The sequence below is a fragment of the Protobothrops mucrosquamatus genome, unplaced genomic scaffold (assembly GCF_001527695.2).
Source record: "Protobothrops mucrosquamatus isolate PMUCROS unplaced genomic scaffold, P.Mucros_1.0 scaffold14, whole genome shotgun sequence".
NCBI classification, from domain to species: Eukaryota; Metazoa; Chordata; class Lepidosauria; order Squamata; family Viperidae; genus Protobothrops; species Protobothrops mucrosquamatus.
The window spans coordinates 856,605-884,234 of NW_015386401.1; the positions used below are offsets into that span (position 1 = coordinate 856,605).

The window sequence follows — 27,630 nt, forward strand, 5'->3', positions numbered from 1 at the left end:
TGGTTAGAACCTGCAATAGCAGCAGGCTATTAAGTGGTGAGGAATGCTGGGAGTTGTAGTTTAGTAACCACCAGAAGGCTATAGAGTCCCCAGTCCTGGGGAAGAGAGGCCTCTTGTGCTCCACCTTGGTTGGAGAAGCTGCTGAACAGTGTTTCTCGATTTTGGCAACTTTGAGATGTATGGACTTCAACTCCCAGAATTCCTCAGCCTGGGGAATTCTGGGGATTGAAGTCCACACATCTGAAAGTGGCCAAAAGTGAGAAACACAAACTCTAGTCTTCACGGGCTTTCAGGAAACCTTCTTTAGATGCTAAATCCTATTTAGTCCCTTCTTTCAAAAAGCCCTAACCATGGCCTGCTGTCTTGAGGGGATCCTTCCATTATGTTTTGATATAATTTCCTTGCCATCTTATAAACATAACTTTGACTTTACTTCTTAGTCACCTTAAAGTAATTGTAGCCCTTTTTTGAACCAAAGATGCCTTTGAATTCTGAGAGAATGTGATGGGCACACTCACAAAATGGCTGTCAGAAGATACTCATCTGTTCACAAAATGGAGACACAAAACATTCACACAACAGAACACTAAGCAGGGAAGTTCTTACTTTCGAGTGGGACCAAGATAACACCACAAATAAATCTAATAGAGCTGTGTTTTGCCTTGTTTTGCATTATGTATCAATATATTCTTAACGTCTTTTATTAATTTCTTATCTACCTAACATCAATCTATCTATCCATCAATTCATTTATCTCCACTACTCTACCTGTCTACCAAACCATCCATTTATAAATCCACCCATTATCCAACCACCCATCCATCCATCCATCTGTCTGTCTATCCATCCATTCATCAATCTGCCCATCCTCTCATCAGTCATCCATGTCAGGCGAAGCTCAAGAATGAAATAGAGCAATCCAGCCAATGTTCAGGTCTTTACTTGCTTACACACAACAGACAAATTCTTGGCAGACTAAACCTTTCCTACTCTCACCCTAGTGAATATAGAGTCTAGGGAGAAGCTATCCTAACTTTTTTCCTCTGACGTCTAGGCAGTTGCAGGCTGTGCTGCCTCGTATTGACCCCTTTCTGGATTGTGCTCCCTCCTTCCTAGGAATTTGCCTCTTCATTGTAGTCCATTACACCAGCTACCCCTCTATAGGCAGCATATCTTTCTCTCTCTCTTTCCCCTCCCCTCTCTCACTTGGAATACTGCATCCAGTTTTGGTCACCACGATGTAAAAAAGATGCTGAGACTCTAGAAAGAGTACAGAGAAGAGCAACAAAGATGATTAGGGGACTGGAGGCTAAAACATATGAGGAACGGTTGCTGGAATTGGGTATGTCTAGATTAATGAAGAGAAGGATGAGGGGGGACATGATAGCAGTCTTTCAGTATCTCAGGGGCTGCCCCAAAGAAGAGGGAGTCAAGCTATTCTCCAAGGCGCCTGAAGGCAGGACGAGAAGCAACGGATGGAAACTGATCAAGGAGAGAAGCAACTTAGAACTAAGGAGAAGCTTCCTGACAGTTAGAACAATTAACCAGTGGAACAACCTGCCTCCAGAAGCTGTGAATGCTCCAACACTGGAAGTTTTTAAGAAGAGACTGGACAGCCATTTGTCTGAAATGGTGTAGGGTTCCTGCCTGAGCAGGAGGTTGGACTCGATGACCTCAAAGGTCCCTTCCAACTTTATTATTATTATTATTATTATTATTATTATTATTATTATTATTATTATTATTATTATTATTATTATTATTATTATTATCATCATCATCATCATCATCATCATCATCATCATCTATCTAACATCTCCCTATCTCTTCACTCATCGGTCCATCCATCCATCAATCCATCCAGTATGGCTCATCCTCTCTCTGTCTCTGTCTCTGTCCATCTATCTATCTATCCAGTGCTTTTTTTGTAACAAAAAAAAAAAAAAAAGGTGCGGGAACTCACACACCTTTTCACCCATTGTGCCACTTTTAGGATAAGGCAACATCCAAGTACCACCAGTCGCCTATCAAGGTGTCAAAAACTTGATGACCAAAAAAAAAGAAAAAAGAAAAGAAAAAAGTGATAAAGTACAGGTAGTCCTCGACTTACAACAGTTCGCTTAGTGACTGTTTGAAGTTACAATGGCACTGAAAAAAGTGCCCCCCAAGGCATAGCCGAGCAAGACACCTGCCTGCCCACCTGGTGGCGGTCTTCCTCCTGTCCGAGGTTTCCATTGTTGTGAGCATTTCTGTTGAGGATTGGCAGCGGGGGTGGGGTGGGGTGTTTGGTTTTTATTCCCCCCCCCGTCTGCTGGGTGGTTGCAGCAGGTTTTGGTCACTTCACATGACCCTGGGACCCTGTGACCGCCATAAATATGAATCAGTTGCCAAGCATCTGAATGTAAATCACAAGACCCTGGAGATGCTGCAACATTCCAGCTGATCGGCGCTTCTTCTGGGCTCAGCAGAAGAGCCAGGATCAACGCAGAGCTCCAGCTGGAGCCTGGCGCTGATCCTGGTGCTTCCACTGAGCCCTGACAGCCCTGCAGCTCCAGCCGTCTCTCGCTCAGGCTTGTGCGGTGCTGCCACCGGTTCAGCTCATTCCCCTCCCCCACTACCACTTTTCTAGGATGGTCGCGTACCACCTGCCAGGTGCCAATGTACCACAGGTGGTACCTGTACCACTGGTTGAAAAGCCCTGCATTATGCAACCTGCCTTGCCTACCCTACAAGGTTCCATCCAAAAAAGGTGCCGGAACTCCGTTCTGGGCGTTCTATGACAACAAAAGTCCTGTATCTATCTATCTATCTATCTATCTATCTATCTATCTATCTATCTATCTATCTATCTATCTATCTATCTATCTATCTATCATCTATCTATCTATCTATCTATCTATCTATCTATCTATCTATCTATCTATCTATCTATCTATCCCCATCTGTCCAACCATCCATTTATCAATCTCTCCATCCATCCATCCTTCCATCCATCCATCCATCCATCCATCATCTACCTTATTCAGTCATCCTCTCCATCCATTAATCAATCCATCATCTCTCTCTATATATATATTTATCTATCTATCTCTATCATTTATTTCACCCATCTGTCTCTCCATTCATCAATCTGCCCATCTTCTCTATTTCTATCTCTTCACCCATCCGTTTTTCCATCCATCCAACCATCCATCCATCTTCCCTTTCATGCCCCCTCACCCAGGAACCTGAGAGCCACACTGAACCTGATTGAGATTTTCATGGTTTTTACTGAAGCCAAGATTCCATGTTTACAGCAAAGCCTTTTGACTTTGCTTGCTATCTCATTTTTTCCAGACCTGTAATCAGATTCATATTGTTTCTCTATCACAGGGGTGTCAAACTGCCAGATGCATCTTAGCGAAACCGCGCCCACCCCATTGCCGGCAACGGGAAAAAAGTCACGATATGCCGCAACACGTCACGTGACATTGCGAGTTTGATATAACCCTGCTCTATCAGCTTGAGCATGTTTAAAAATTTCATAGAAAAGAGGAATATCCATTTCCGCTTGCATTTTTCTTAATAGCAGAGAGATGAGAAAAATGGGGCAATCTGACAATGGAGCAGTCTGATTATCCTTCATAATGTGCCAGTCCAAGGGTTTCTGGGGGGGGGGGGGAAGGTCATTCCTGCAGTTCCAGAAGTTTATTCACCAAAACAGGAAATGGTTCATGATCCTATTTCTTAGTCCCATTTCTGTGGCTGGATCGCCCCATTTGGCCTAGCCTTATTTCAGAGATGCAGTATTGTTCACAACTTACCCCAGTAAAATACATTTTCATGCAAGCATTTTATTTATGTACTAGCTGTACCTGGCCACGCGTTGCTGTGGCTCAGTCTGGTTAAATGGGAAAGAAAGAAAAGAGAAAGCGCACGTTTGTAATATGTTTAATTTCACAGTGCTTGTGGGTATACAATATACGTCCAACAGATGGCGCTGTTTTTCAAAAAAGCATGTTTTTACCTGTCACAGGTGTGACATCTATATAATATAGGTATATAAAAACACGCGCATATTCGAATGCAACGTTGTGTCAAAATTTCAAAGCAATCAGTGAAGAACTTTCGGAGATTTAAGATTTTGAACAAACGAACATTTACATTTTTATTTATATAGCTATCCCACCTTTGTTATTTTTATAAATCGCACGGCAGTGAACATAACTAATACTCTTTCCTCTTACCCACGACAACAGCCCTGTGAAGTGGATTGGGCTGAAAGACAGGGATTGGCTCAAAATCACCCAGCTGTCTTTCATGCCTAAGGGAGGACTAGAACTCACAGTCTCCAATTTCAGGCACCTATTTTTTTGAACTCGCTTCCCATAATGGAAATTTCCTCTGATGCATTTTGTTTATGTATAAAAAACTGGCAGGAAATTTTAAAAAGGAATCCTTCTTTTTCAGCTGTGTTTCCATGATGTTGCTTTTGCGTCATTCCCAGCCCAGGAGTAGAAACAGACTGACGTTGTCTTAAGACAGGGGTAGGCAGCCTCGGCTCTTTTATGACTTATGGACTTCAACTCCCAGAATTCCTGAGTCAGCATAGCTGACTCAGGAATTCTGGGAGTTGAAGTCCATGAGTCATAAAAGAGCCGAGGTTGCCTACCCCTGACTTAAGATAACCTGGAATCAATGTTATATTTTTCTCCTTATGATGACACCTTGAAAGGGCAGCCTCAAAGGATTTTATAATTTAGAGTTTATAGAAAACAGGGGCACCTGAGGGAAAAGGCAATCCAAAAAAAGTCAAGATGGTGGCCGCCATCGCCATCTTGACTTTTCAGACCTTCGTTGGAGGTGCCTTTTTGTTCGACAGGAGCCAGTGATCTGGGACTAACTCCGAACAGGGTCAGAGAAGCAGTACAGGAATGGGGATATTTAATGCCAAATTAGAACGGAAGTCTTTGCAATGCCAGCATCTGCGAAATTGCCCATCTCCAGGTCTCTCTTGCAGCATCAAACAGTCAAATAAGAGACTAGCAGAGTGGAAGGGACTTTGGAAATCTTCTCTAGTCCAACCCCTTGCTCAAGCAGGAGACCCTGGCTGAGGAATTCTGGGAGTTGAAGTCCACAAGTCATAAAATGACCAGGTTTGAAGACCCCCGCCCAATACCATTTCAGACGAATGGCTGTCCAGTCTCTTCTTAAAAACCTCCAGTGATGAATCACCCATAACTACTGAAGGCAAAACAGTTCTACTGATTAATTGTTCTAACTGTCAGGAAATTTCTCCTTAGTTCTAAGTTAGTTCTCTCTTTGATTAGTTTCCAGCCATTGCTTCTTGTTCTGCCTTCAGGTGCTTTTGAGAGTAGAATAGAGTAAAGTAGAGTAGAGTATAGTAGAATAAGGAATAGAATAGAATAGAATAGAATAGAATAGAATAGAATAGAATAGAAACCTTGGAGGTCTAGTCCAGCCCCCTGCTCAAGCAGGAGAACCTATACTATTTCAGATAAGTGACTGTCTAGTCTCTTCTTAAAAACCTCCAGTGATGGAGCGCCCTTGATTTCTGAGAAGGCAAGCTGTTCCACTGGTTAATTGTCCTCACTGTTAGGAAGTTTCTCCTTAATTCCAGGTTGCTTCTCTCTTTGATCAGTTTCCATCCGTCGCTTCTTGTCCTGCCGTTCAGGTGCTTTGGAGAACAGGTTGACCCCCTCGACTTTGTGGCAGCCCCTCAAATATTGGAAGACTGCTATCACGTCACCCTAATCCTTCTTTTCATTAAACTAGACCAGGGGTCTTCAAACTTGGCCCTTTTAGGACTTGTGGACTTCAACTCCCAGAATTCCTCAGCCAGCATGGCTGGCTGAGGAATTCTGGGAGTTGAAGTCCACAAGTCCTAAAAGGGCCAAGTTTGAAGACCCCCTGAATTAGACATACCCAATTCCTGCAACCGTTCTTCGGTCCGTCCTCCTGAAATTAAAAGCAGGATCCGTTAGGGGGCAGGAGAGAGCTGGATTTGCAAGGCGGAGCAGAGAAAGCCACACTTTCCTCAATAGAGGTCATGGGATCTCCTCTCAGTCGGGCGTGGTGCTGCCTGCACCGCCAGAGCATCACCCTGCAGAATGGAGGAGCCTCCAGGGGAAAGATCTGAGCCCTGACCGCCAAAACTTCTTTTGGCGACCAAGCCTTCCTTGCATCTAGGGCTCCGATGCATCTGCCAATCCATCGGATTCAGAGATCCGTGATTGTCACTTTAAACTGGATTTACACTTGGGCTGCAGCCGAGCGAACTTCTCAAAGCTCTCCACTTCGGCATCTTCCTGCAAGAGGAAGGAAGGAAGGAAGGAAGGGAAGGAAGGAAGGAAGCCACTGAAACAGGAGGAGAGTATTTTTTTTCTGTCGGGGCGAGCCTCTCTTGAAATAACTGCCATCCTCCCTCAGGAAGACTGTGCTGGAAAGACAGTGGATTATGGCTCTACAGAGAAGTTGACCTACTCTGCAGGGTTGGTTTTCTAAGGCAGCGCCTAGTGTCAAAAGGAGGAGAAAGGAAAGAAGGAAGCTACTTGCTGAGAAAGAAAAGAAAAAGAATAGGTGAAGATCTGGAGAGGGGAGTGGTGCCATCTTGACCTGCAAGGGCTCATCTTTACCTCTGATGATTTTTTAAAAATCCCTTTTTTTTTTAAGGAGGCTGAGGGGACATTGAGGCTATGAAGATGCCAGCACCTCCAGTGTGAAGCTGCTGATTAATCTGCGCCCACCGTATATTCTAGCAGAATAAGGTTTTGGGCATGGTATTGTGATCCTCCTGGGATAATCCTAGAAATTGCTTCTGCAAAGCCCTCCCCACCCCGCCCCCTTCTGTCTTGCTCTTTTTTTTTTTTTATTTCTCCATCTGCAATGTGATCAGAGGAGGAGGAGGAAGAGGAAGAGGAGAAGAAAAAAGAAAGAAAGACAAGAAAGCACAAGCAGATCCATCTTCTCTGTTCCAGGATGCTCACTTCTAAACCTCTGGAGGGAGAATATTGGATTGAAGGATCCCGGAGAGAATCGGCTTTGCAGGATTTCTATCTCATGGGACCGGAGCTGGGCAGGTGAGGTTGGGCATTTAAATCTCTTTGTGGCCTTCTGATGCAGATTACTTTGTGTGAGGCTTACAACGTGGAAAAAAAAGGAGGGTGATGGCAGCCCCAAAGACACGGGGCGATTCTTTCCTGCTCAAGAAAAAGAAGAGAGGCATAGGATCTCTCTCTCTCTCTCTCTCTCTCTGGATTCCACCTGCAGAGTTTGACTCTAAATTGTAGCATTTCCTGGAAAGGTATACAGGTAGTCCTTGACTTAGGACCACAACTGTGCCCCTGTTGTTAAGTGAGACAATGATTAAGCGAGTTTGCCCATTTTAAACCTTTCTTGCATTGTCGTTAAGTGAATCACTGCTGTTGTTAAGTTAGTAACCCGGTTGTTAAGTGAAGCTGGCTTCCCCATTGACTTTGCTTGTCAGAAGGTCGCAAAAAGTGATCACGTGACCCAGGGACACTGCAGCCGTCATAAATAGGAGCCAGTTTGCCAAGCGTCCAAATTTTGATCTCATGACCATGGGGATGCTGCAATGATCTTAAGTGTGAAAAGTGGTCATAAGTCACTTTTTTCGGTGCTGTTGTTAAATTTGAAGGGTCACTAAATGGTTGTAAGTCAAAGAACTAACTATACCAGGGGTAGGCAACCTTGGCTCTTTTATGACTCGTGGACTTCAACTCCCAGAATTCCTGAGCCAGCCATGCTGAGGAGAAAAGGAGAGGTTTCCATGCTGAGCCATGCTGGCTCAGGAATTCTGGGAGTTGTGGTCCAGGAGTCATAAAAGAGCCAAGGTTGCCTACCCCTGACCTATACTACACTGCTAGCAATGGCAGGTGGAGTTGCGCTGAAGCAGCCCTCATGCAAAAGAAATACAAGTTGAAATATTTTTGAAATCTGTGCAGCTGCCTGGGTTTGTGTTTCTTTATTTTTGTTCTGCTTGTTCCAAAATTCCCAGCTTCATTTTTCTGTCTTTTGAACGGTCCTTGATAAACTCATGTGCTTCAGTCAGTGGAACCAATCTGAAATTTCAGAGATGCAGAGTTCTATAAATGTTGGAGATGAATTAATGCTCATTAACCCTGAATAATCATTACTTGATTATCATCTTCAAGCAGGTAGAAGAATGGGGGGGGGGGAATGTCAAAAAATAAACATAGCAGTTGCAACCTGAGCCGCACCTATTCTTTTACACACATCAATTCAGTTTCATTTAAATTCAGTTAAATTTAAGCTAAATTACAGGGACAATGATTACCTTCCGTGGATTTCAAATTCTTCCTTTCGGGCATCCCCTTAAAAATCACAACAGCAGGGAAAGCTTTCGGATCCGTCCCCGTAGTTGGGAAAGAGAGCAGAGGGCCGTTGAAATCTCACATTAAATCCTCAATCTCAACCCCGGGCAGATAGATAAAACACTTAAGAGGATGATCTTCTTTGCCGTGTTCAAGTATTCAAAGTAAGTGGAAGGGTCACATATAAAAATAAGTGGAACTTCAGTTGCAGACACCATCTTGACTTTCTTGACCATATCCTGCAGACAACCTTGGGCAGAATACAGATGTGAATGCAGTAAATCTCAGCCAGGACATCCCATCAAGAGTCTCTTATCAGCATTTCTCAACGTTAGCCAGTTTAAGATGTGGGGACTTCAACTCCCAGAATACCTCAGCCAGCATTGCTGGCTGGGGTATTCTGGGAGTTGAAGTCCACAGATCTTAAACTAGCTGAAGTTGAGAATCGCTGATAGAGACTCTTGATTGCTGGCTGGGGTATTCTGGGAGTTGAAGTCCACACATCTCAAAATGGCTCTACAGTACTCCCATATGTAAAGTGCTTACTTTGTTTATTTTGCAAAGGCATACTTGAACAAATTACCCCAAGTCCTGCATGCAAGGGGGACATCCCTTCAATGCAGGGATGGGCAATTAATTTTCCCAACGGGGCCACATGAGAAACTGGAATTGTAGTAGAGGGCCAAACCAATAGGGCTGTGAATGGGTGTGAACATGCATGCACGCACATACGTAAATTGAAAAGAAATAGAAATCGCTTTCAGCATAAAAGCAATTCACACGGGCTTGGACAGGAACAGCCAAAGGGACAGATATAGCCCAGGGACTATAAAATGCCCACTTCTGCTTCAATATATGACTTGGTATTCGAAATAATCAAACGGATCAAACCTTTACTTCTTCATGCATGTGGTTTTGCCTGGGTTTTACATTCTAACGCCCTACCCAAGCATCAGAGGCAGCCCATCCATGAAATTATAATACTTGGAGCTGTTTGGATGGCTTGAACTGGCCCACCTACTCCCACAGCTGGGCGTGGAGTTCAGTGTAGCAAAGTGAGTAGGTGTGACATGCAATTGCTATAAGATGCTGTGGGAAGAAAGAAGCCGATTTCCTGGGGCCATTTAGTGTGTGAAAGACCCCGAGGCTGTATCAGTCTGCATGCTCAGTGCTCTTTGTGATATATTAGGAATTCTGGAAATTTGGGAAGGGGTAGAACAGCTGCTGATCCTGAAGGGTGCAGCATCAAAGGACATTAAAGAGGTTAGGGGGGACAGTCCCATTGCTTTCCTGGCGCCATTCCTGACATCTCCTTCAACAAACAGTGGGTCTTAGGAGCCTCCCGGTTTGGGGAACAAACTTTGTTTGTCCCCTTGCCCCCAATACTCTTCTGCCTCAGTGCAGGTAGTCCTCATATTATGACCACAAAGGGACCAGAATTTCCATTGCTTAGCTAGGCAGTTGTTAAGGGCGCCGTGTCTGATTTTATGACTTTTTATGCCATGGTTGTTAAGTGAACCATTGCAGTTAAGTGAATCATCTGGTTGTTTAGGGCAGGGGTCCCCAAGCCCCGGTCTGTGGACCGGTCCCGGTCCACGGCATGCCAGCAACCGGTCCGCACAAACAAGCAAAGCCCCATCCGCAGGATGCAGGCAGCACACAAAACCACGCCCCCTCCGGTCCACGGAAAAACCTCTCTCCACGCAACCGGTCCCTGGTGCCCAAAAGGTTGGGGACCTCTGGTTTAGAGAATCCGGCTTCCCCCATTGACTTGACAGAAGTCAGCTGGGAAGATCGCAAAGGGCAATCAAATGACCCCAGGATGCTGCAACTGTCATAAATACACACCAGTTGCCAAATTTTGATCATGTGACCGTGGGGATGCTGCAGCGGTCATGCAAGGATTAGTTGTAAGTCACTGTGTAAGTGGTATATAATGATGCTAATATTTCATGTGACCTTGATACTATCTGTTGATGCAGCTTAGGACTGCATTGGCTTTTTTGGCAGCTGCAGCAGACTGCTGGCTCAGATTTAAGTGATTGTCCACTAGGATTCCTAGATCAGTTACTGCTGTTGAGCCAGGTGCCACCTATTCTATACCTGTGAACTCACATACTACTCTTGCTTGGGAGACTGAGATGTGAGCAACTGACCTGAGCGGCATTTGATAAAGTAGACCACAACCTACTACTTGACAAGATAGAAAAATGTGGGTTAGACAGCATCACCACCAGATGGATTCGTAATTGGCTGACCAACCGCACTCAACATGTGGTCCTCAATGGAACCGCATCCACATGGGGGGAAGTGTGTAGTGGGGTGCCCCAGGGCTCTGTTCTGGGCCCAGCGCTCTTCAACATCTTCATCAATGATTTGGATGAGGGGATAGATGGGGAACTCATCAAATTTGCAGATGACACCAAGCTGGCAGAAATAGAAGACAGGCTTAAGATACAGAAGGATCTTGATAGACTTGAATACTGGGCGCTATCTAACAAAATGAAATTCAATGGTGAAAAAAGTAAGGATCTACATTTAGGCAAGAAAAACCAAATCCACAGGTATAGTATAGAATGGTACCTGGCTCAATAGTAGTAACTGTGAAAGGGATCTTGGAGTCCTAATGGACAATCACTTAAATATGAGCCAGCCGTGTGCTGCAGCTGCCAAAAAAGCCAACACAGTGTTAGGCTGCATTAACAGAGGGATAGGATTAAGATCATGTGAAGTGTTGATACCACTTTATAATGGCTTTAAGGCCACACTTGGAATACTGCATCCAGTTTTGGTCGCCATGATATAAAAAAGAAGTTTAGAAAGAATGCAGAGTAGAGCAACAAAGATGATTAGGGAATCGGAGGCTAAAATATATGAAGAACACTTGCAGGAATTGGATATGCCTCGTTTAATGAAAAGGAGGACTAGGAGTAACATGATAGCAGTGTTCCAATATCTCAGGGGCTGCCACAGAGAAAAGGGAGTCAAGCTATCCTTCAAAGCACCTGAAGGCAGAACAAGAAGCAATGGATGGAAACTAGCCAAGGAGGGAAGCAACCTAGAACTAAGGAGAAAATTTCTAGCGGTGAGATCAAGCAACTAATGTAATACCTTTCCTTCAGAAGTTGTGAGTGCTCCATCACTGGAGGCTTCCAAAAAGAGACGAGAATCATTTGTCTGAAATGGTATCAGTGATGGCGAACCTTTTAGAGACCAAGTGCCCAAACTTCAACCCAAAACCCACTTATGCATCGTCGGGTGCCGGGTGGGTGTGACCCATTGGGTGGGCGTGGCTGCGGTGGTAACAGCAGACTGGGTGGGACTAAAAAGTTCAATCAATCAATTCCAACTTTGCAAGATCTTTTTTTTCCCCGCAAGAAGTTGAAATTGACTGATTGATTGAACCTTTTTTTTTTTGTACACTGCGGCGGAGGCCTAAAGCGAAAAGGTTTTATAAAACCCAGCTGAAGGCCTAGGACCGGGGCGACGGCACGCGTGCCCACAGACAGGGCTCTGAGTGCCGTCTCTGGCACCTGTGCCATAGGTTCGCCACCACTGGTATAGAGTCTCCTGCTTCAGCAGGGGTTGGACTAAAAGGTCTCTTCCAACTCTGTTATTATTCTATGTTCTATGTCTATGATGTTTCTTTCCATCAAAGGATTATCGTGAGTTAAACCTCAGGTCAATTTGTGGACCCATCTTGTCCCTTAGATTAACAAAATACTCTTGGCGGTGGCATCTGTCTTTCTGTTTCGGGCCAACTCTCCTGCCTGCCTCTTACTAAGCCATGAAAATCAGTGTTGTTTTCTTATTTAATACCTTTCCCATGGCTTCATCTATCTCAGTGATGGCAAACCTATGGCACACGTGCCAGAGACGGCACTCAGAGCCCTCTCTGTGGCCACGCATGCCGTCACCCCAACCCTGCCTCCCCCCACAGCCCCCTCCTCACCAGCAGCCCCCCGGAGGAGAGTTGCCCCTGGGCGCGGTTTGCGCAGAGTAGCGCAGCCAAGACATGGCAGCCGGGTAGCGGGGACAAGACTCCGCCCTCACACTCTGTCATGCGCAGATGATGCTGCAGGGCACGGGTGGAGGGTGTGGCCACCATGGCGCTGCTGGGCTGCCTGGGCGATCTGCGGCGGGCCATGGAGGCGGTGGGTGGCCCTGCGGGCAGGCGGCTGGCGGGCAGGGCGGGAGCGGGGTGGTTTTTGGTACTCGGTCTCTAAAAGGTTCGCCATCACTGATCTATCCAATCCAACGAAAGATATCCATGATCTTTTCCCTCAGCAGGGCTTGATTTTGCAGAAGTTCTCTAGCCGTCTTACATCAAAGAAAAATGAAATCAAATCTAGGACATGGTTTCCATAAATGGATCCCCTGCATCTGGCAGGATGGGGGGGGGGCAGTCAATTTCATAGGGGGTGGTAATCTAATTTTGCATTCCCCTCTGATCCAGATAGGGCTGCCTTTAATGAAGTTTGGAGGATGCAAAGGTAAAAAAGCACAACTATTCTTAGCAGGCAAAAACAGAACATATGTAGCGTGGATGCTGCTGTTCCATAATGCTGCTATTTTAGTCTTCCTGGGGGGGGGAGTTCTTTGAAGGTGCTGCCCAAAAACTGTTCTCAAATTAAAGTGGCCAATTTTCCCCCAATCTGGTTTCAGTGCTTTTAACACTGGAAAGCAAAAAGGAAAAAAAAAAAAACAAGGTCCCCAGAATCTACAGATAGAGTGAAAGATGAAGTGAAAAAGTGAGATTAGAATTCCCAGAATTCCCCAGCCAGGATGGGCATCTTCTTTGGCCGGTGCAGCTAGGAATTCTGGGAGTTGTAGTCTCGACACACTGTAGAATGGGGGTGTCAAACTGGCGGCCCACGGGCCGGATGTGTCACACACAGGCCACGCCCACCCCGGCTCTGCAAAGGCAAAAAACGTTGCAATATGTCACGATACATCACATGATGCGATCAAGTTTGACACCTATGCTGTGGAAGATGGAAGTTGGGAAGTACTTGGTTAAGAAATTTGCTGAGGAACAGGTTTAGGGTCACGGACCCTAAAACTATTGACTGGGGGCTGAGACTGGGATTTCTCCCACCAAACACTTTGTGGTTTAATGGAGGTGGTAGAATCTGGTCTACTTAGATTGTTCTTAGTAACACCAAAAGCAGAGTCAGAGCTGGTTAGTACTTGGATGGAAGACCACTAAGAAATCATGGGATTGTTGGCTAGACTGGGAAATTTAAAAACAAAATCTGGAAAATGGTGGGACTCTGTATCTATACCACGGCCAAGAAAATGGCATGGTCTACGATAGTGTTTCTCAATCTTGGCGACTTTAAGAAGTGTAAACTTCAACTCCCAGAATTCCCTAGCCAGCAAGGGGATTTTTGGGAGTTGAAGTCCACAAGTCATAAAACGGCCAGGTTGGAAGACTCCTGGTCTATGAAGACACAAAGAATTAAGTTCAGCTTAATGGAGGTGGGATTGGTCCCAACTTTATTGTTGGAAAGCAACCATCCCAGTGGGGAGGTGGGGTCAAGCAAGGAATCAGTCTGGAATCACCACGTAAACACAAAAGGAGTAGATCTGAGCCCCTTTGAATACCTATCTGGTCATTCCCAGGCAAAAGATGCCAGTCTAGGAAAAATTCCTGTGTAACAGGCAGAGAACAATCAAGTAGCAAGCTTGGTCTGGGTGTTTGCATCTGACCTCTATTGATATTACAAAAGAGCCTAAAACTGGGTTTTTTATTGGCCCTGGGGTTCCCATGGAAATTCAGGTACTCCTCGACTTATGACTGTAATGGAGCCTGCCCATCATGGCTATTTTACTATCTTTTTTGCAGTGATCATTAAGCAAACACCACAATTGCTAAGAGAATGAATGGTTCACTATGACCCGTTTTTGCCCCAAATGAGAAGTAAATGTTTTTTTTTCAGCAAAACCATTGTAAAATGTGGTTGTGTGACTATAGGGGAAGGGCAGCTGTCGTAACTTAGGAACTGGGTACTCTCAGGAAAGTCTGTTGTAGCTGTGCGGTTGCTAAGCCTTGTCATAAGTCAAAGTCCACCTGTATGGGTCCTGTGTTGAAGGTGAGATTCTGAATGCTCTCTCCTGTGAGTTCTTTGTTTGCTTCTTTGTTTTCTATTTATAGTTTTTAATTGTTTTAATGGCTTTGTTCCCGTTGTTTTGATTGCTTTTGGTTTCCATTGTTTTAAGTGTGTGCACTGCCCAGAGGCACATCCGTGAGATAAGCAGCTATATAAAATCCATAATGAAGATTTGAGATTCTTTACAGATTTGATTTATACCCTGCTTTCAATCCCAGTTAGTGACAGCAAGCACCCGGTTGTTGCTAATCTCAGAAAGCAGAGCTGAGTCAGATCTGATCAAGTTGTTTGGGAACCCAGCAGAATTCAGGTTGAGCAAATATCCCCTTTGCACGCAAGGACCAAGTGCCTTTTACCTGTTGCCAAGAAAACTCAGGTGTATCTCTGCTAAATTACCAAATGCCTCCCTTGAATTGAGGGACACTTTTGAACAGAGTAAAAATGCACATAGGTATATTCATGCAACAGACATTCTGTGTGGAGTGAGGGATGTGTGGAAGGGCTCCTTCTGAAATTTGGAATTCTATTTTTTTTTAAATATGTTTTATTAATTTTTTAACATAAACACCTTAATATTCAGTAGACAGTGCGTTGTCTGGGTTTACATTTAGCAAACATTCACTAACAATTCAATTCTATAATCCATAATCCACATGATCACTTTACATGATTTCCTCTTTTCCCCATAGTGTTCTCTTTTACCAACCTTAAGTTAATACAATTCTTATTGTTTTAATAAAAGATAATCAAGTATAAAAATTTTCTAATATATATTAGTACAGACATGTCAAACACAAGGCCCGGGGGCCGGATGCGGCCCGCGAAGTGGTTTCATGCGGCCCGCGAAGCCATCCTGGAAACAGTGAGGGAACGGCCCCGCTGTCTTGGCCCTGGCCCAGGCCAGCTGGGAGCCCATGTACAATTTTGTAGTAGCCATCTATGCTGAAACGCATTCAGTCTTAGCTCCACAAGGCCGTCCGGAAACAGCAAGGAACCAGCCCCTGCTGTGTCGGCCCCGCCCCCTGGGTGCATGCTGGGGAACGGTCACCCTTTGTGAGGAATGAAGAAATGGACCATGCCTTGGCGCTTGCCCCGGTCCCCCCCCCCTTCTGCCAGAGACCCTCAGATCTGTCCCACTCCTGCCCAGGCCCCCACAGGCACCCTTGACACGAACGATGTAGAGCCTGCCATGCCTACCCAGTAGACCACACCTACTCCATCCACGCCCACCCAGTAGGCCGCACCCACCCTGGCCACACCCACCCAGCCCCCCAAGGGCAACCGCAATGCTGATGTGGCCCTCAATGAAATTGAGTTTGACACCCTTGTGTTAGTATATTTGAAATTTGGAATTCTAATTTTCCTGATCTTATTTCTGAAGCAGAGGAGATGAGTTGTAATTTCAATGACCATAGCTATAGCATTAGCACTTAGGCTTATATTTGTACTTGTGTAACTGTCTGGTTTGGCATAGCAATTGAACAGGATAGGTACAGACTTCAACGGATAATGAAGACTGCAGCAAAAACAGTTGCAACCAGCCTGCCTTCCATTGAGAATATGTACATATATTACAGGGATCAGAAGGAGGGCTGAGAAAATAACTACACACCCCTCACATCCTGGTCACCACGATGTAAAAAAGATGTTGAGACTCTAGAAAGAGCGCAGAGAAGAGCAACAAAGATGATCAGGGGACTGGAGGCTGAAACTTATAAGGAATGATTGCTGGAATTGGGTATGTCCAGTTTAATGAAGAGAAGGACGAGGGGGGACATGATAGCAATCTTCCAATATCTCAGGGGCTGCCACAAAGAAGAGGGAGTCAAGCTATTCCCCAAAGCCCCTGAAGGCAGGAGAAGAAGCAACGGATGGAAACTAATCAAGGAGAGAAGCAACCTAGAACTAAGGAGAAACTTCCTGACAGTGAGAACAATTAACCAGTGGAACAACCTGCCTCCAGAAGCTGTGAATGCTCCAACACTGGAAGTTTTTAAGAAGAGACTGGACAGCCATTTGTCTGAACTGGTATAGGGTTTCCTACCTGAGCAGGAGGTTGGACTAGATGACCTCCAAGGTCCCTTCCAACTTATTATTATTATTATTATTATTATTATTATTATTATTATTATTATTATTATTATTATTATTATTATAAACTGTTTCAACTATTCCCCTCGAGACGCCACTACAGGGCATTGCTTGCCAAAACACAGGGACAATTTTTTCCCCTCGTGTCATCACTCTTGCTGAACACCTAATTCCCACAGTACTGTCCTATGTCTAAGAATATTTACCCAAATGGTATGGCTATAGTATTATTATTATTATTATTATTATTATTATTATTATTATTATTATTATTATTATTATTATTATCCTTCTCATTCTCTCTACTACTTCCTCTTATTGGTATCATTATTATGATTATTATTACTCTTATTGTTTTGCATGTACACTGACAGCTTCTGCACCGGAGACAAATGCTTTGTGTGTCTGATCACACTTGGCCAAAGGAAGTACAAGGTAGTCCTCGACTTACAACCACAATTGAGCCCAAAATTTCTGTTGCTAAGTAAAATATTTGTTAAGTGAATTTTGCCCCATTTTACGACCTTTCTTACCACAGTTATTAAGGGAATCGCTGCAGCAGTTAAGTTAGTAATGTGGTTGTAAAGTGAATCTAGCTTCCCCATTGACTTTGCGTGTCAGAAGGTCGCAGAGGCGGATCACGTGACCCTGGGACACTGCAACCGTCATAGCCATGAGTCAGTTGCCAAGCATCTGAAATTTGATCATGTGACCATGGGGATACTCAATGGTCGTAAGTGTGAAAAATGGTCATAAGTCACTTTTTCAATGCTGCTGTCACTTTGAACGGTCACTAAATGAACCATTGTAAGTCGAGGACTATCTGTATTCTATTCTATACCGCTTCTTAGTGCTTTAGAGCACTCTCTAAGAAAGAGGTCACCAACCTTTGTCGGTTGGCGGACCGGAGGAAAGGGGAGGGGGAAGCATTCTACACGCATGCATGTGCGCGTGTGCACACGGGCCCGCGAGCACGCACGTGCTGCCAATGGGGCGGGGCTAGCGCCCACGTGATACTCACTAGCCCTGCCCTGTTCTTGCGTGGCGTGCCTTTTCTGCACCCCACGGTGCGGTGGTGGCCGTTTTTGCACCTTGCAGCCCGGTGGCAGCCCGTTGTGCTCTGTGGCACAGTGGTGCCTGTTTTTGCACCCTGCAGCACAGTGGTAGCCCATTTCCATGCCTCACGGTGCAGCGGCAGCCAGTTTTTGTGCCCTGTGGCCCGTTTTTGCGCCCCAAGGCACGGTGGCAGCATCCCGCTTTCGCACCATGAGGCATGGCAGCATCCCTGAGGCGCAGCAGCAGCCTGTTTTTGCGCCCCGTGGCACGGCAGCCTGTTTTTGCGCCCTGTGGCCGTGGCGCTAGCACAAGTAAGGGGGTGTCCTAAAATATGATGCTGTTATCTGACTTGCTTAACGGCCATCACAACTTACAATGGTCATTATGGCCGTAAATTGAGGACTATTGATATGAGCAGTGTGTCTCCATTCAATCTCAAATGGGAGATTTTGCAGAAGGCAATATTTTTCGTGCTTTTCAGGAGCAATATGTTTCTTTCATAGTTAGGAACAACTATATATATTAAATTTACGCTGTGCAGAGGAGTAATAATGTTATTTTTTAAAAAACTAACCACATTACACCAAGAACGAACCAAACTGCCTCATTTTCTACTGAAATGCAGTAGAGAAGAATACAGGTAATCCTTGACTTACAACCATTCATTTAGTGACCGTTAGAAGTTACAACGGCGCTGAAAAAAGTGACTTAAGGCTATTTTCACACTTGAGAGAGTTGCAGCATTCCCCATGGTCACGTGATCAAAATTCAGCTACTTGGCAGCCAGCTCATATTTATGACGGTTGCAGCGTCCCGGGATCTTGCGACCGCCTTTTTTCAAGCTTCTGACAAGCAAAATCAATGGGGAAGCCAACGTCATTAACAAATGTGTTAGTAACTTAACAACTGCCATGATTCACTTAACAACTATGGCAAGAAAGGTCGTAAAATGGGGCAAAACTCACTTAACAATTAGCAACAGAAATTTGGGGCTCAGTTGTGGATGTAAATCGAGGACTCCCTATATGGAAATTTTTAAAACTAATCAAGTTGCACCATTTTCTATTGAAATGGAGTACAGAAACAATGCACTACACGGGGCAGAAATGAATGGTGACTGCTTCATGTAGTGTATCCTGTTGGGACACGCATTAAAGGAAACTTTGCTCCACGAATATAAAAGATATTTTGGGGCCTCTGAGAGTTTTTTTTTCCATCAGGTCATCCTAGATATGCCATCTGGGATTTCATGTCTATGTAGATATAAATTTACCAGGTTTATTTCTCTGGGAACTGCTGTACTTGACAGAGGTCACGGCCCTCTAGTAGTGCCTTTCTTCTTAAAAGCTGCCTAACCGTTTAAAGCTCTGGAGCGTTTCAATTTTAATTAGAAGAGCTTTACCAAAGGAAGCCAGAAGGGAAAAAATCCTTCAGTGGGGAAAGAGGAGGGGGATTTCATTCTGTACTGCAGGATTTTTGGATCTAGCAAACACCACTTAGGTATACAATTAATGTGGCTTCTGTGCCCTGAAGCTGTGAAGCGGTTTGGATTTGATCTCAGAAAAGTGCTTTAAAATGCCCAAATTTGACGCGGCTTCTGCATAAAACCCAAAGTAATTGGTTTTCTTGGCAAACCCTCAGAGTCTCCTTAGCAGGATTTATTAAGAAGAAATAGGGTTCTGAGAATTCCAGTGGCAGAGCTGTTTCCTGTCAACAGGCAATATACCCCAAAGTCCTTGACTTACTAGCGTTCATTTAGTGACTGTTCGAAGCTACAACGTCACTGAAAAAAGTGATTTATGACTGCTTTTCAGCATTCCCACTGTGACAGCTGTAGCGATTCAATTAACAACGGTGGAAAGAAAGGTTGTAAAATGGGGCAAAACTCACCTCACAACTGTCTTGCTTAGCAGTTGAAATTTTGGGCTCAGCTGGGCTTTTAAGTCGAGGATCACCTGTATCAAAAAGTATATTAGGGCATGTAAAAAAACCAACAGGTGACATTTTGATTCCACTGTAATGGCGGCCATCTTGCCTTTTTGGACCCTATCTTGTCAACATCTCCCTGCAACAGGAGATTAGAAAGGGATTAGTGACCATTTCTCTTACCTCCCCTGTTGCTTTGTGAAAGGAAGGGACACTCCCAAGTTTTGCGGAGAGTAAAAGGACAGGGGAAAAAATGCTTTCAGACTTGAAAGGTTAATGTTAGCCCTTTGAGATATTCACAACAGTGAATACTATACTAACTCTATCTTCATTCTAAGGTTATTGTCAACGCTGCTAACATCGGATGTTTTGCTTTGACAACAGTTGGAGATGCAACCATTTTCTTCTTATGTTTTACTTTTAAAGTTAGAGTTAGATGATGCTGGGGGGAGGAATGTGCATGAGAGTTTAGCTAGATATAACAATACTGGACCTAGTGTGTGAACCAAGGTTATTGAAAGAATGATAAGAATTGGTGGGCTGGAGAACAGGAGGGAAAGCCTGCATTTCAAACTAATTGGAGAATGTGATTTATGACTGTTAATTGGGGAGGGGAATTCAATTTTTGGCTTCGACTGTGTTAGTGCCGATGCTATGCTTCTTAAATAAAGATTCTTTAAGGTAAACAATGCCTCAAAGTTCTTTGAAGAGTTTCATCTGTCGGAACCATAACAGTTATATTAACACATGGGGCCCCCAACCTGTGAGCCGTGGCCCACTACCGGTCCCCGGCCTATTCCCAACCGGGTCATGTGAGTGCCCGGCTGGTGTGCGCGCACCCACAGCCCCACTCGAGTGAGCATCACAGGCGCTCAAGGCCCTACTCACGTGAGCATCGTAGGCGCTCACAGCCGCACTCATGAGCACTCGCAGTCCCACTCGTGTGAGCATTGTGAGTGCTCGCGGCCTTACTCATGCGAGAAACGGGTACTTGTACGTGCATGCACACGCCTGCCCCTCCCACAAAATCATCCCCTCTTTTCCCCACTCCCCCCCCCTTCTGGGCTGCCAACTCAGAAAGGTTGGGGAACTCAGTATTAACAGAATTTTTCAAGTCTGAAAGTATTCCTTCCTTCCTTTCCTTTTATTCTCTGGAAAATAAGAAGAGTCCGTTCAGAGCAGCTTCCCACACCCTTCCTTCTGTGGGCTGAGATACAGGTAGTCCTCGACGTACGACCACAATTTAGCCCAACATTTCTATTGCTATGCAAGACAGCTATTAAGTGAATTTTGTCCCATTTTACGCCCTTCTTTGCTACAGTTGTTAAGATAACAACAACAACAACAATAACAACAACAACAACCTTGAAGGACATCTAGTCCAACCCCCTGCTCAGGCAGGAAACCCTATACCAATGGTGGCGAACCTATGGCACACGTACCAGAGGCGGCACTCAGAGCCCTCTCTGTGGGCACACGCGCCATGCCCCGGAGATGGCAACCATCCCTCTTCAACCAGCTGCCTGCTAACTCGCCGAGGTCCCATGTGGCCGGATGCATCCCAGCACGGCTGGTTTCCCTCCCCCCTGTCCCATCCCTCCTGGCCTCGCATGCTCTCCTTTTCCCGGGCACGACCCACTGCACGACCCACAGCTGTCGGCCGTCTGTCCAGCTCAGAGGTGGCTTCTCTGAACTTCTGGTGGCGGACTGCAGAGCCCCAGAGTGCACCGGTCGAGGGGCCGTCAGTCTGTGGCTGGTGACAGACACTGTTGGCCCCATGCGCTCGCTGCCAGAGACCCCCTGGATCTCCCCGAACCCTGCCTGGTCCCCACAGGCATCCCTCCCCATGAGCAACATCAAAGTGACCACGCCTGGGAAAAGAAGAGCATGTGAGGCCAGGAGGGATGGGATAGGGGGGAGGGAAACCAGCCGTGCTAGGATGCATCCGGCCACGTGGTACCTCGGCGAGTTAGCGGGCGGCTGGTTGAAGAGGGACGGTTGCCATCTCCAGGGCATGGCGCGCGTGCCCACAGAAAGGGCTCCGAGTGTCGCCTCTGGTACGCATGCCATAGGTTCGCCACCACTGGGTTAGAAGATCCAACATAGCAGCAGGAAGGAACCAGAAAAAGACAAGTCAAAAACAGATTATCTCCAGACAGAGATTGTGTGCACCAAATCCAGATATTAAAAATGCACAGTTATGATGGATCTATGATTTCCTTTATTTGGGGGGGTGGTAGATTAATATTAATCAGTCATATAATATTTTTTGTGTGTCCATGTGTGTGTGATTCCAGTCTCAGTTTTTGGGACAATACTTCTGATCCTTGTCTGTTTTAGGGGGGCCACCTCTGTGGTTTACAGCTGCGAAGAGAAAGGGTCTCAGGTCCAGTATGCTGCCAAAATATTGAAGAAAACGGTAAGTGTAAATCTCTTCCTTCCATCACACTTTTTTTTTTTACTAGCTTTGTATCCTGCCTTAATTTGTACTAAGACAGTGGTTCTCAACCTGTGGGTCGGGACCCCATTTGGGGTCAATCGACCATTTCACGGGGGTCGCCAAGCAAGGCTGTCCGCCATTTTTTTTGTCCGCCATTTTTTTTGTCCACCATTTTTTTCCCCCTTTTCCAGCGGGTGCCTTACCTCCCTTGGGCTGGGCCAGCTGGTGGTCGGCCTGCTCCGTCTCTGCCGCTTGCCAGCTACGCCTTGGCCGGCGCAGGGGGCGGAACCACGCATGCGTGGCGCTTCCAGGAAGGAAAAGTCCTCGACTTACGACCCGTTGGGTAGTCCTTGACTTACGACCGGTTTAGTCCTCAACTTACGACCGGTTTAGTCCTCAACTTACGACCGGTTTAGTCCTCAACTTACGACCAGTTGGGGTCGCGGCATTAAAAAGGTTGAGAACCACTGTACTAAGACAAGGCAGCGTAAAGGGTGCTCTTATTTTCCCACGATCACTTCCGTATGAGGTGGATTGGGCTGAGAGGTTGTGGCTGACCTAACATCCCCCAGCCACTTTCATGCCCAAGGCAGACTAGAACTCACTGTTTTATGATGATTGGCCCAAAGTCAGCCAGATGGCTTTCATGCCTGAGATGAAACTAGAATTCACAGCTCCTGGTGATTGGCCCAAAGTCACCCAGCAGTTTTTATGCCTAAATCAGGATTAGAACTCCAAGTCTCCTGGTGATTGGCCCAAGTCACCTAGCCGGCTTTCACGCCTAAGGTGGAACTAGAACTCACTGTTTCCTGTTGATTGGCCCAAAGTCAGCCAGCTGGCTTTCATGCCTGAGATGAAACTAGAATTCACAGCTCCTGGTGATTGGCCCAAGTCACTTAGCTGGCTTTCACACCTAAGGTGGAACTAGAATTCACTGTTTCCTGGTGATTGGCCCAAAGTCAGCCAGCTGGCTTTCATGCCTGAGATGAAACTAGAATTCACAGCTCCTGGTGATTGGCCCAAAGTCACCCAGCAGTTTTTATGCCTAAATCAGGATTAGAACTCCAAGTCTCCTGGTGATTGGCCCAAGTCACCTAGCTGGCTTTCATGCCTAAGGTGGAACTAGAACTCACTGTTTCCTAATGATTGGCCCAAAGTCAGCCAGCTGGCTTTCATGCCTGAGATGAAACTAGAATTCACAACTCCTGGTGATTGGCTCAAGTCACTTAGCCGGCTTTCACGCCTAAGGTGGAACTAGAACTCACTGTTTCCTAATGATTGGCTCAAAGTCAGCCAGCTGGCTTTCATGCCTGAGATGAAACTAGAATTCACAACTCCTGGTGATTGGCTCAAGTCACTTAGCCGGCTTTCACGCCTAAGGTGGAACTAGAACTCACTGTTTCCTAATGATTGGCCCAAAGTCAGCCAGCTGGCTTTCATGCCTGAGATGAAACTAGAATTCACAGCTCCTGGTGATTGGCCCAAAGTCACCCAGCAGTTTTTATGCCTAAATCAGGATTAGAACTCCAAGTCTCCTGGTGATTGGCCCAAGTCACCTAACCGGCTTTCATGCCTAAGGTGGAACTAGAACTCACTGTTTCCTAATGATTGGCCCAGTCAGCCAGCTGGCTTTCATGCCTGAGATGAAACTAGAATTCACAGCTCCTGGTGATTGGCCCAAGTCACTTAGCCAGCTTTCACACCTAAGGTGGAACTAGAATTCACTGTTTCCTGGTGATTGGCCCAAAGTCAGCCAGCTGGCTTTCATGCCTGAGATAAAACTAGCATTCACAGCTCCTGGTGATTGGCCCAAGTCACTTAGCTGGCTTTCACACCTAAGGTGGAACTAGAATTCACTGATTCCTGGTGATTGGCCCAAAGTCAGCCAGCTGGCTTTCATGCCTGAAATGAAATTAGAATTCACAGCTCCTTTGATAACTGCTGCGAGATTATTAATAGCTCAATGTTGGAAAACGGATTGTTTGCCTACTATAGAAGATTGGGCATTTAAAGTTTCAAATTTAGCAGAAATGGCTAAGATTTCAGCCTATGTGAAGGATTACTCACAAGAAAGATATATATTGGTTTGGAGAAGATGGATAGATTATATTGAGAACAAATATGGAACTNGGGAAAGGGTGGGGCTTGAGGGAGGTGGGGAGATATATTGTAAAACTTTTAAAAATTTTCAATTAAAAAAAAAGAAAAAAAAAAGAATTCACAGCTCCTGGTGATTGGCCCAAAGTCACTTAGCTGGCTTTCACATCTAAGGTGGAACTAGAATTCACTGTTTCCTCATGATTGGCCCAAAGTCGGCCAGCTAGCTTTCATGCCTAAGGCAGAACTAGAATTCCCAGTCTCTGACTTCTAGCATGTGCCTTAACCACTAGGCCAAACTGACTCATGTTTTTCTGTGTTCCTTACAAAATAGTCTAGGGAAGAATATGAATACAGAGGAATATGGATTGGTATACCATTGTAAAAACAGTGGCAACAGCTCCAGATTAACTTTAGAGCAGTTTACTCTGCATGGCAATACAGGTAGTCCTTAACCTATGACCACAGTTGGGATCAGAAATCCATTTGTAAGTCATTGCAGTCATACGTTGAGGCAACCACGTGACCAGATCCATTTTTTTGGCATTTTTCACTGTGGTCGTTAAACGAACCAATACTTACTGAAAAAGGAAAATATTTGTAGCTCAGGATTGAAATGAGGGGTCCTTGGTTCGTTTTTTGCCAGAAACCAACAAGGAAGTCACAAATTGTGATCTAAAGGACATTGCAACTGGGTCACAAAGGCAAGCCAGTTGCCAAGTGCCCCAAATGTCCTCTCATTATTGCAGAGAAGTGTGTGGCATTTTAAAACGGCCAGAAGTGCTTTGCAAACCGTGAAGCTCCTGTTCCGAGGCCATCGTAACTCTGAATAGTCGTAAAATAGCCGGTCACAAATTAAGGACTACCTGTAACTCTTCAGCAACATCTGCAGGTAGAAAGGGTCAAAAAAGTACCACCCTTTTTGTGTGGCACAGAACAGGCAAGACAGTGGATGTGATACCATAATCCAAGCCCCGCCCCTTTTATGGCTAGGCTTGGATTGCAATGTTGCATCCGCCATCTTGTCTGTCATGGGACCCTGATTGCTCCCTCAGTATTTTCTAATAAAATCCTTTGTCTGGCTGCCTGAATCATTTTTAAAACAGTGATACTAGTTCAGTGTTTGTCAGCCTTGGCAACGTTCAAATGTGTGGACTTCAACTCCCAGAATTTCCCAGGCAGCTGGCTGGAGAATTCTGGGAGTTGAAGTCTTCACATCTGCCAAAGTTGAGAAACACTGTACTAAAGACTGAATTTCTATGACTGTATTCTCATGGATAAATCCATCAGCAGATAAACTGAGCTACAAAATCACAATCAAAATCACAAGGAAATTTAATTTTCATTTAACTTAAATTCTCTTGACAGCGGCAGAACTGCTCATTTCTCCATTCTACTAATAACTTTTTGCTTGAAAATTGCATCATACGCAAACTGTTAACGATTTCCAAACAGGGCAATTACCTATCTCCCAGAAATGTGTTCAGCAAGAGACAGGAAACCATAAACATTTACATCATCCTTTAAAGCCTATGATTAAAAAATAAATCTGAGTCCTAGTCCATGGATAAGTCAAAGTGAATTTTTAAGGTGCATTTTAGAACCAAATATTCCTGGCTTATATGCAAATACACAAACACACACACACACACACACACACAAAATTTATTTTGTTGTGCATTCATATCATTGTATACTGTAAAGCACCTAGAATGTTGCAACAGAATAAAGTTGAACCACCCAAACAGTAGTACAGGTAGTCCTCGACTTAACAACAGTTCATTTAGTGACCAAAATTACAACAATAATGGAAAAAGTGACTTATCACCGCTTTTCCTATTTATAACAGTTCCAGTGTCCCAGGGTCATGTGATCATCTTTTACAACCTTCTAACCAGCAAAGTCAATGGGAAAGCCAGATTCACTTAAAAAACTGTTACTAAGTTCACAACTGCAGTGATTCACTTAACAACTGTGGCAAGAAAGTCGTAAAATGGGGCAAAACTCACTTAACAAATGCCTCACTTAGCAACAAAAAATGTGGGCTCAATTGTGCTTGTAAATTGAAGACTATCTGTAATCTCACCTGCTCTTCAGAAGTCTATCTCAGTACGATGGTTTTGACAGTCTCGTAGTAATCTTCAATGGCAGCCCCACAAAGAGTGCATTGGAGTAGTCAAGACACATCTAGATCAAAGCAGGAGCCATGATTGCTAGAGCTTCTAGATCCAGGAAGGGTCAGCCAGGGTGCATCAATGCCCTCTACCCAGTGGTGGGATTCAGCCGGTTCACACTGATTTGGCACAACCGGTAGCTAAATTTTGTTGAGTTCGGAGAACCGGCTGAACGCACGCTGCTTCCGGAAGTCCATTCTAGGCCTGGGGGGCCTGGAGGAGGCCTCCCAGGCCTAGAACAGCCCACAGGAAGTGCATGGATGTCACTTCCAGAAGTCCATTCTAGGCCTTGGAGGCCCAGGCCTGCATCCACGCAAAGAACCAGTTGTTCAGGTATTTGAATCCCACCACTGGCTCTACCTGCTAATCTAGCAAAATCTGTGAATCCAGAAGACCTGCCTCCCAACAGAACTGCTCCTTTTAGGGACTACAGATAGTCCCTGACTTATGACCACAATTAGGACCATGATTTCCATTGCTAACTAAGTGATTGTTAAGTGAATCGTGCTGATTTTATGACCTTTTTGCCACTGTTCTTAAGCAAATTGCTGTATCTCAAATACATGCTGATTGCCAAGCACCTAAATTTTGATCCCATTATCATGGGGATCCTGCAACGGTCCTAAGTGTGAGGCCTATTCCGAAGTCACTTTTTTCAGTGCCATTATAGCTTCAAACAATCATTGAACGAATGTTGTAAGTCAAGGACTGCCAGTATGATCTTGGGCAGTGATGGCAAACCTTTTAGAGACCGAGTGCCCAAACTGCAACCCAAAACCCACTTATGTATCGCTGGGTGCCAGGTGGGCATGGCCCACTGGGTGGGCGTGGCCCGCTGGGTGTGGCTACAATGGTCATGGTAGATTGGGTGGGTGTGGCCAAGGTGGCCGTGATCACCTCGATGTTGCTCGTGGGGAGGGACGCCTGTGGGGGCCGGGCAGGGTTGGGGGAGATCCAGGGCGTCTCTGGCGGGTGGGGGAGTGGGCAGGAGGCTCGTCCTGCGGGGTGAGGTGAGGCAAGGCGAGGCAGGGCGGGGGTGCCATTGTCACAGGGCAAGGCGAGGTAGGGGCCAGGGCGGCTGCTGCCTGACACCATCGGTCCCCGCGCACAGAGGCCAGCGAGCGCATGGGTGCTGGGATGCATCCGGCCACGTGGGACCTCAGCAAGTTAGCAGGCGGCTGGTTGAAGAGGATGATTGCCATCTCAGGGCATGGTGCGCGGGCCCACAGAGAGGGCTCTGAGTGCCGCCTCTGGCACGCGTGCCATAGGTTCGCCACCACTGACCTTGGGTAATCATTCATAATACAGTAATAATAATGTATTAAGTGTATATATACCCAATTCTCAGGGACTCCTAGCCGTTTGCAATTGTTAAACCA

General features: G+C 45.5%; 1 protein-coding gene across 1 annotated transcript in view; it reads left to right on the forward strand.

The window, feature by feature from the left end:
* The first annotated feature begins 6,978 nt into the window (after positions 1-6,978).
* Positions 6,979-27,630, forward strand: part of LOC107282846 (calcium/calmodulin-dependent protein kinase type IV-like) — a 57,317-nt gene continuing 36,665 nt past the window's right edge. Inside the window, exons 1-2 of the mRNA XM_029283097.1 lie at positions 6,979-7,079; positions 21,881-21,959. Coding sequence (XP_029138930.1) covers positions 6,979-7,079; positions 21,881-21,959 — 180 coding nt within the window. The remainder of the gene's footprint in view (positions 7,080-21,880; positions 21,960-27,630) is intronic.